At 42.9% G+C, this 10395-nt stretch overlaps 1 protein-coding gene across 1 annotated transcript in view; it reads left to right on the forward strand.

The window, feature by feature from the left end:
• The window catches only part of LOC115040593 (protein TANC1-like), a 30719-nt gene that overhangs the window by 17326 nt on the left and 2998 nt on the right, over positions 1-10395 (forward strand). The window contains exons 12-28 of the mRNA XM_029497393.1: positions 79-245; positions 1735-2043; positions 3813-4013; positions 4205-4308; positions 4454-4562; positions 4964-5086; positions 5174-5410; positions 5649-5858; positions 6076-6157; positions 7159-7292; positions 7400-7523; positions 7606-7781; positions 8347-8476; positions 8842-8871; positions 8955-9046; positions 9174-9320; positions 10237-10337. Coding sequence (XP_029353253.1) covers positions 79-245; positions 1735-2043; positions 3813-4013; positions 4205-4308; positions 4454-4562; positions 4964-5086; positions 5174-5410; positions 5649-5858; positions 6076-6157; positions 7159-7292; positions 7400-7523; positions 7606-7781; positions 8347-8476; positions 8842-8871; positions 8955-9046; positions 9174-9320; positions 10237-10337 — 2476 coding nt within the window. The remainder of the gene's footprint in view (positions 1-78; positions 246-1734; positions 2044-3812; positions 4014-4204; positions 4309-4453; positions 4563-4963; positions 5087-5173; positions 5411-5648; positions 5859-6075; positions 6158-7158; positions 7293-7399; positions 7524-7605; positions 7782-8346; positions 8477-8841; positions 8872-8954; positions 9047-9173; positions 9321-10236; positions 10338-10395) is intronic.

Genomic DNA, 10395 nt, shown 5'->3' on the forward strand with positions numbered 1-10395 from the left:
ATACTAAATGCAAAGATAATGTTAAATATCTGTTGTTTTCATAGCCCCTAACCTCTCTGCTCATCTATGTACATTCAGAGCGAAGGCTGCCTGAAGAAGACTACATCATATTGGTTGACAGCCTTAATGAGGCGGAGTTCCATAAACCAGACTATGGAGATACCATTGCCACTTTCATCACCAAAATAATACCAAAATTTCCACTCTGGTTCAAGTTGGTGGTCACGGTTAGGACGGGCCTGGTGGTGAGTGAGACCTCACTGACGCTTTTTTCCATTTACACCATAAACAGCTACATGTTAAGCCTCCAACTTCATACAATGGAGGTGAAAGGAATTTTAGAATTGGTCCTGCAATCCCCAAAATTTTACATGAATCAATTATTAAACTATAGTTGATGTACTGGATTCATCCCACTGTCCAAACATATCCATATTAGCTTGATTGGTGACTCTAAAAATGGGGTTGTGAGTATTTGCCATGTTGTTAGCCTTGTGACAGACCAGCAAACTGTGTATATGGAAATCTAATTTATGGATAGAGTAATAGTTTACCTGGATTGAAGTATGAGGTGTTTTGTCTAATTTTAAAGACATATTTTTATATTGGTGGTCAATTGAGAGAATGCTAAGTTTTTCAGTGCATATGCATGGTTGACCCCATTGTTAATTGGTGGTGCTGTAGACATTTATGCTTTTTGCTGTTGCAACATCCTTTCCTCCCCAGGAGCTGTATCCATCTTATTGACCACGCTAAACAGATAGCCTCCACCTGTTCCAGCCAATCTCATCTTTGTTTTATGGCAGCTCACTGTAACCTGCAATCTGTTCTAAATGTGTAGCACTGCTCAGAAATCAAATTATTACCTCTTGTATTGTAAAGACAAAGATGGTTGAATTTCTTGTTGTGCTTTCACTACCATTACATATTATGGCTTTTGGCACCACTGAGCTCTCAAGTCTGATGTATTTTCTCAATCTGGTTGGTAATCCATCCAAACAGATGACGCATCCATCCAATGCCGAAGCCAAGTCTCCAAATGCTGCATGGATTACGCCCTGAATGGAGAGTAATACTACTGGGAGTCTGGATTTTGACAGCCAGCCAGCCAGTTACATAATTGGATTACTGTTTGAGATTCCACAAAACACATTTGGGGTCATTTTCTTCATGATGCATGGAAGTCAACAAACATTACATACCAATATTTAAAGATGGGGAACTATTATACCACCTATTCAGTATCCCCTCTCCCTGATTGGATCATCTTTAACACTTTCCACAGCAGGTGCTTCCTCTGATATAATAACCTGGATTTTTCACAAACTGCTGAGAGGGTGCACAGAAGAAATGCAGCGTAGCTCGCAACAACAAGTCAGTTGATTGTTGTTGAACCAGAATGCCGTTCTTTGTTGATGAGGAACTGAACTGCAGCAACATTGATTCTTATTTTGATCATTCATTGCTGGTTTGGGCTGGTGTTGTGCAGTTAAGGATGGCATGAGAAGAAATGAAATGTGAATCTAAGAGATGCCTGTGATGCAATTTCGGAGCCTGAGTCTTTGTCACGCCATTTACTGAACTCTATTCCGTGGCTCTAAGACAGTCAGAGAAGAGAGCATTTGAGGAATGGGTCCTCAGCTAACTCACCAATGATTCACTCAAGACAATTCTTTAAAAACTGTTTATGCCCATCAGTTTCACCAATTGTATCTGTTTTCTCTTCCTCTGCAGGACATAACCACCCTCCTTCCTTTCTCTGGCATCTCCCTGGACATCCTGCCGGACAGCAGTGATCTGGGAGCTGACCTGAGTGACTACATCCATCACCGGGTCAGCAGCAGCACTCAGGTCGCAACTAATGTCACCACACCAACAGGCTCCGCCCCTGATCCACTGCTTCTTAGCAAATTCAGCAGCCACTTGTCAACACGGAGCCATGGCTCCATCCTTTACCTTCAGCTGACCCTGGATCTGTTTCACAAAGGCCACCTCGCCCTGAAAGGAGGAAACTACCTAGTGGTGCCTGTCTCCCTGTCAGAGGTAGGACATGTAGATTAACGATGCTCAACAAGCAGGTGCTATTATTATTATTATTATTATTATTATTTTCTACATCACTTCAGCTAATAGCTAGTTTTTAATAGCAAGAAGTGATATCCCTAATATTTGGCAATTATATTGAACAACACGGGTTTGCAAACCTCCTGTGTGTTTGCCATGTAGACTATAGTGAAGTCAAATGTTGCCTTGGGTGTCTTTTTGGTTGCACACGCATTCTCCTCCTATTCTGGTCAAGTTCACAGTGTAGCACTTAATGCCTGCCAGCCATCAGGGAGCTGTCTGAAATGGCACCTCAGTCGCCAGTGAAGCAGTCAGTGTCCGTAATGTCCTCATACAACATACACAGGGTGGCAACCATTGACTACGCATGCTCTTCCAAAAAGAGAAAAATGTGTACTCTGGTCAGATAAATAAAAGAAGAACAGATGTCCAAGGATCCACATACCCCTCCAGTTGTCCCATTTTGGAAGTCGTTCCTCTAATTAAGGTGTGCTCAAGTTCTTTCAAGCCACAATGTTAAAATAACGTGGACCGTTCAGAGGAGATCAGCGAGTTTTTTTTTTTTTTTTTTTTTTTTTCATTTATTTATTTATTTTTTTTTTAACCATGGCTACTGTTGCTACGAAATGTAACATAAATAAATTACTGGTGTAAAATAATTCAAAGCCAGTTGAATTATTGATCAAATCAATTCAAACAAACGATAATTTTGTAATACATTACAATTGTTACACAAGAAGAATGAGATTGTGTTTCACTTTGGGATTGTGAAACAAATACACCTTTAAATACACACTTATATAATATAAATCTAGAAGACAACACAAAAAAAAAAAAAACACTAAACAGAAATCCCAGAAGCACATAGAATAAAAAGGTGCTCAGTGAAGTGATTATACAGGAGATTTAAGGTGACACACTGATATTGGTGACATTAAAATTCCTAACAGCTGTTCAGCAGCCTGATGGCCTGAGGTGTGAAACCATTAGCAGTCTGGAGGTCCTGCTCCTGATGCTGCTGTATCTTTTGCCTGATGGCAACAGTTCAAAGAGTTTGTGGAGGGGGTGTGAGCAGTCTCTGGTCATGCTCAGTGCCCTAGTCCTGCACCTGCTCTGAAAGAGGTCTTGAACTGAGGGGAAAGAGACTCCAATCATTTTCTCTGTTGCCCTCACCACCCTCTGAAGGGCCTTCTTATCGGCAACACTGCAGGTGGAGAACCATGTGGAGATGCAGTAGGAAACTGCACTCTCCACCACTCCTCTACAGAGTACTGAGAGGACACAGTCAAGTAATGCTGACTGCTTCAGTTTCCTTAAAAAAACTGCCTCAGCTGGGCCCCTTTATGACCCCAGTGGTTTTGACCAGGTTAGGTCTTCAGAGATCTGTACTTCCAGGATTTTGATGGTGTCCACCCTCTCGATGGTCGACCTGCTGATACTGAGGGGTGTGTGCTCCATTTGTGTCAACCACTGACACTGGTGGCTATCTTATGATGTTTTGTTTTGTTTTGGTTTGGGTTTTTTTTTTACCTGCAATTGATTAGCAATGATCCAGCTCCATGCTGGGCACATCCATAGGAAACAGCACTGTGAAGTTACATGTATTCACAAATAGACTCGATAGATGACAATACTATTATTTTAATTCAAATTTAAGCAAAAAAATTATTGTTGTAGGCTAAATGTAAATGCATAACAGTCAGCATCATTAGAAACTTGTGCTAAGCTAACTCACAAATATCTGTTAGGTGTACCTGCTGATGTGTCGTGTGAGCTTTCCGGAAAAAGAGGTCTTTGAGCGGATACTTCCAGTGCTAAATGTGGCACTGGCGTCTCTGCACCCACTGACTGATGAACAAATGTTCAAGGCACTCAATGCAGGCAACGTGAGGGGAGAGCTGGAATGGAAGGACTTCCAGCAGAGATTAGACAGCCTGGCTGGATTCATGGTAAGACTCAGTGGAAGGGTACATAATGACTCAAACTTTTGTTTGAATGTCGTGTTTGTGTTGCTAACAAATGACAATTGACAAAGAATTACAATATCTAGATGGGCAATAAGGGACAGTCTGTCTGGGGGTGGAAGGTGATTTGGGATGTACCTTAACATCTAAAAAATGACCTGCCTTTATATTTCCAGGTGCGTCGCAGGGATGGCACACGGATGTTGTGCCATCCCTCCTTCAGAGAGTGGCTGGTTTGGAGAGCAGATGGAGAGAGCACAGACTTCCTCTGTGACCCAAGGTGAGACTGAAGGGCAAAGGTCGTAAAGGTTTTGAAGATGCCATCTATTTGAGTCTGTTCTGACCAAAAAACACATGCCAATTCATGTCAAAATTATGAGTTTTGATGCATAAGTCCCATTTCTGATGAATAAATATGCCTACAGGAGTGGGCACGCTCTCCTGGCCTTCATGTTCTCCAGGCAGGAGGGCAAGCTGAACAGGCAGCAGACTATGGAACTAGGTCACCATATCCTCAAAGCTCACATATTCAAGGTAACATGAATGTGATACTATGATCGGCATATCGCTTATTATGTAGGATAATGAGGGGAACTTGGCTGACAGTGAATCAAGCCAAGCTCCGCTGAAAATGCTCAGTTCTCAAAGGATTCAAATTAACTAGATCCTGCACATCATCCATTTATTATATGGAACACACTAAGACCTACACAAATAATGGTGAACCCCTGTTCCTGTCATCACCCACACACATTGGCACTACCCATATACATAAACACCCACAGTAGAGTGAATGTTTCACTGTTTGTACACATGCTTTCCTCCTGGGATACAATTCAAATTCTGCACCACAGATCTCATCTGAGAAACTTCCCTCTCTCTGTTTCTCTTTAAGTCCTTCTTTTTATCTGTGCTCCTGTCTCACATGCGAACAGGGTCTGAGTAAGAAGACAGGTGTGTCCTCCAGCGTTCTTCAGGCTATGTGGGTGAACTGCAGCACAGACAGTTTGTCCGCTGCACTGGCCTCCCTGAGGAACCTATATACCCCTAACATCAAGGTGACATACACATGTGCTGCATAAAAAAAACACAGAAACAACCAAATAAATGATCTGAATGTACTTTTCACTCTAATTATCCTGCAGGTAAGTCGTCTGTTGATGTTGGGTGGTGCTAGTGTGAGCTGGTGCACAGAGGTGGTCGGGCATGCCCCCATCCTGGCTGTTCATGCCCACCTGGGACATGTGGAGATGGTAGCACTGCTGCTTGAAATGTGGGCTCCTGTTGATGGGACCACCGACAGCGACATGACGCCACTCTGTCTGGCAGCTGCTGCGGGACACACTGACATCGTCAGCCTTCTCTGCAAGAAAGGGGCCAAGGTCAGTGTCAATTTCTTTGGGTGGTGAAGACAGAGAGATTTCGGTGTGGCATTTGTTAGCGGCAACGGCAGAACATTGTGTTTCTCAATAACTTTGCATCAATGATATCCCAAGCAACCATGGTTTTACACTCATTGGACTTATAAGGTCTATTCTGGGAGACGTGAAATAAACAGGCCCAATCTGGAGAGTATAACAGGCAGTGTTGTAATTCCTTCTGTGGACCCCTCTGTGCCAGGTGGGCCATGCTGATAAGAGTGGCCAGTGTGCGCTGGTCCATGCTGGGTTGAAGGGCCATGCAGAAATCATCAACATCTTGCTGGGCCAGGACTGGGGAGCAGAGATCTCAGCTGACCAGCAGCAGCACCACGGCAATGAAACTGTGACAGGAAAAGCACAGGCGATGCAGCAGGCGGCTACAGCTGCAGCGAGTATGGGACACATGCAGGTATGGATCACATCAAGGTCCTAATGACAGAAACAATCCTGACACTTTGCTAAAACCATCATTGTAATGTGGAGTACAGTGCCTGTGCTGCTTGATGTGGGGGATTTATTAAATGCAATTTGCCATCTGGTGTGGTCGAGGTCTGTGGGTGTTTCTGAGACCTTTTGGTGGAGCATGCCAGCAAAACAGAGGACTGTAAAATTGTGTTTTCCTGCAGGTGGTGAAGAGCTTACTGGACTTGAAAGATGAACAGCTGGCAGTGCAGATGGATGTTCACGACTCTCTCTGGGGAGAAACGGGTGTGTTTCTCCTATCAGTCAGACAAATTTAGCTTTCTCACCTCTTTCTGTCCACCAGTGTGGTTCAAGAGTTGTGCTCAAGGGCGTGAGGATTGTATTTCAGGCACATTCTAGCTCCATAAAATAAATAAACAAGCATCCAACTTGCTCAGTAAACTGGAGTACACTGCTACAGATACAACAAACGAGAAGCTCAGAGGCAGCAGAGAGGCATTTGCATAATAATTCTTAGATGCACTGGTTGATGTCAAACAGCTGATTTGATTATAAATAGTTTTTTTGTTTTTGGAGCGTCACATTTATCACACTGAATGTCTTGTCCAGTCATGTGTGTAGCATCTAAAAAGCATCTGTTATTCAATCATAATAGTTTTACCTCTATCACAGACACAGATGTGATCATGCAGCTTGCAGAATTCTGTTAGGTCCATTTCCTGAAAGCATGTCAGATGAAGCCTGTATCTCTGCCTAAAGCACCATTAGAGTATAATTCTATTACAGAGTCCCCTTCAGTGCTGAGACAGAAAAAGTGAGAGCATGACAGCAGCTGCAGTCAAAAAGCTACTAACTAGATGGTGTCTTTTGTGTCTCAGTCATAACCTGATCAATAACCTATTACATAATCAATTTGCTCACTGAAGTGTGTGACACTTGGAGGTCAGGGAATGGCAGTGACACCTTCTTGCTGTATGCAACTGCTCCATTAGCTGACGGACTTGCAAACTAACAAGCGGACCAATGTGCGTTTTTTTTTTTTTTTGCCCCTGGCCAGTTAACCAAACTACAAGTTATCTGAGGTGTAGAGTTGGATTTTGTTTCCTCTTGTTGGTTTTGTTGTTTAAGAGGACAAGTAAGGAGAAGAAGAAAATACAGCAATTATGGCCATTTGTACCTGCCGGGTATTCATGTAGTATATACCAAAATAGACTTCTCTCCTACATGTGTCAATTACATACTGTGTTCCTCCTCGTTGTCCCATGTCTGCGCCGACCCTCTGTCAGTGCTGAGCGCTGCAGCAGGGAGAGGGAGGATGGAGATGTGTGCGTTCGTCCTGGAGTGTGGGGCAGGAATAGAAATACCGAACCGCAGGGGAATGGTCCCCCTGCTTAGTGCCACCAAACATGGACACACACAGGTAAGGAGTCTGGTCAGTGGCAGATTATTATATTAGTTTTGCCAATTGTTTTTTTTTTTTTGTTTTGTTTTTTTTTACTTTGGGATATTTTGTCCTTTATTTTGCAGGTAGCAGAGTTGCTGTTGAAGCAAGGCGCGGACATCAACGTCTGCGACAAGCAGGGCCGCACAGCACTGATGCTGGCCGCCTCTGAGGGCCACACAAGCCTTGTTGAACTCCTGCTGTCAAAGGGTGAGAGCCTCCACCTTGATTTGCAAATGTATTTGATAAAAATCACCTGAAGCGTGGAACAAATTTTATTTTGTTGTCCCAGGTGCCTTTGTGTCCGCTGCTGATCAGGAGGGGCTGACTGCACTTGGCTGGGCCTGTCTGAAGGGTCAGAGAGGTGCAGTGCAGCTCCTGGTGGAGGCAGGCGCCGACCTGAACCAACCGGACAGACAAGGACGGACTCCTCTTGATCTAGGTGCTCTTAACGGGGATGCAGATATGGTGGGTGTCATGCTGTTATTTAGATGTTACACATCACATTGGCAACATAAATTTAAGACTACTGAGATAAAAATATACATTATCTTTTCTGGCTCTGGTTAGTTTACAGTTCATGTTTGAGATCCATAACTGACAATAAATTGCAAAACATTATGACTGTTGAAAGCTGATGAAAGAAGTACAATTTATATTTAGGCCACAAAAAGAAATTTTTGCTGTTTGATGAAGGATATAAATCATAATAACGGAGATAATTATAATAATTACCAGTTCAAAACACTAGATGTCAATTTGCAATCAGAGGTCATACAGAACATAAAAAAAGTCTTGTTGATTTTTAAAGTCTCACTCATGTAATCTGACAATCGGTGGGAGATTAATTATAACTATCTGATATCCTGCTGATTTAGAAAAAAAAATGTATAATCAAACTGATGCTGTTGTCTGGTAATGTGGTGAAACATCCAACATGTAATCAACTACTGAATAAAATTTCAAAAAAAGATTTGTTCGTTGTAACAATATTAACTACAAATGTACAGTGTTATTTTTTATGTGCGACCAGGTGCATTGCTTGGTTGAACATGGAGCGGTGCTGGAGAGAGCTGACAACAGCAGCAGGGGTTCAGACCAGACAACCGGCTGCCAGAACCCGGCCCTGGTGGCTTCGCTGCTGAAAAAAGGATCCAAGATGGGTATAAGCACCATGTTAACTGTAGTGGTCCTGCAGTAAATGACACATCTCAGAGTTTTATATCCAACACAGTTTAACAGCCCTCCAATCTGCTGAACAGCCTCTAAAATAGCATTAAACTGACATGATATCTCTCATGCCAAAATCACAAATGGGTGTATTAAACCACTCAAGACTCAGCTCATTCGAATCGATTTGTTTTATGAGCTTTACTTTTGCTCCTGCCCACTCTGCATCTCTATTACTTGTATTTGCCTAGTTTACCTGCATACAATGCATCGTTACTCTGTATTCTGCAACACCTGCAGTTTTACATTGACCTCCTTAACCCTCCCTGCTTCTCTCTCCTTCTTCATCAACCCACAGGCTACAAAATAGCTCAGCATGATCGATCAGGTACGTGATTTATGAAAGACACAAAATAACAAGGTGACAAGAAGAGGCAGAAAAGAGAGATATATTTCTACCCTCCCCATCAGGTCACGCTACATGGGCTATGGCTTCCTCCAAACCAGATATTCTGCTTATCCTGCTGCAGAAGCTGATGGAGGAAGGCAACATGCTCTACAAGGTATCTAACACTGCTTGTTGTGGGTGGCAACAATTTCAGCATTTTTTAACAGGTAAGACAATGAAAAATTTCAAGCAAGATGCTTTTTCACAGATCAGTCTTCTCTCCCTCTTCTTGTGTTTCTCAGAAAGGACGTATGAAGGAGGCAGGCCAGCGTTACCAGTATGCCCTGAGGAAGCTGCCTCGTGAGGGGCAAGGAGAAGAGCTGAAAGGGCTCAAAGACCTCCGGGTTTCCCTCTATCTAAACCTTTCCCGCTGCCGCAGGAAAACCAATGTAAGGTCCACAGCTGTATCAAAGCGCTCATGCACTATTTAACACCAGCCGGTTTATTAGATGCCAAAGGGATGGCAGGAGGGCTGTCAAGGTGAGATGGAGGGTTCCTTAAGATGTATGATTTATATGATTTATCTGATTCACCATAAAAAGATGACATCAGCACTCGTATAGCTCGCTGTAAAAATATCTAAAAATATCTGCTTTTCAGATCTGGTTTCATTTCCCCCTGGTAAACACAACGTACATGTAAGACCTGGGAGCAGGTGATGACATAATGAATTACTGTGTGCTGTTAGTGTCAAGATAGATGTGCGTGGCCTGCAGCCAGGTTTGGAACCCACCCTTGTGATGACACACGTCCTAACAGACTGTGTAAAAATGCCATCCCTTGGGTCACTGTGGCTGATGAATAATGGAGCAGATAATGTGATGTGATAAGGTCACTCTCTCTGGCAGACCAAGCACACTCACTTTCTCTGTGTCTCTGCAGGGGGTTATTTACAGTGGCCACGCAAGGGGGCTGTCTAAATCCACATATCATATCTGAGTGCAGGCAGTAAGGGTCAGCAGAGAGACTACCTGATACCATCATTTAACATCGAAGAGCAATCTCACATTCAAGACTGCCATTTTGGTCGTCACTCTCAAGGACAGAATCGCTATCTGTTTGTCACCTGAGATGCACGAGGACGAGAGCAGTAAAAACCTGCAGGAACTCAAGTTTCTCTCTGTTACACACTCAATAGCGATTGCAGTATGAGTTTGCTTTCCTTAAATAAGCTTCTATCTTCAAATCCTTGTAATGAAGATGCATACAGCAAGGAGATAAAGGTTCTTTAAAAAAAAAAAAAACAACTAAAAACTGTCAAACTTAAATATTTTTTTAATATACTTTTACTGTCTGAAAACACAGGATTTTGGCATTGCTGAGGAGTTTGCAACAAAAGCCCTGGAACTCAAACCCAGGTCTTATGAAGCATACTATGCCAGAGCACGGGCCAAGAGGAGCAGCAGGTAAAACAATATTAAATGGATAATTGTTTTCAAAGCAGAATCATTTTTGTTCAATGTA

The sequence above is a fragment of the Echeneis naucrates genome, chromosome 3, assembly GCF_900963305.1.
Source record: "Echeneis naucrates chromosome 3, fEcheNa1.1, whole genome shotgun sequence".
Taxonomy (NCBI): Eukaryota; Metazoa; Chordata; class Actinopteri; order Carangiformes; family Echeneidae; genus Echeneis; species Echeneis naucrates.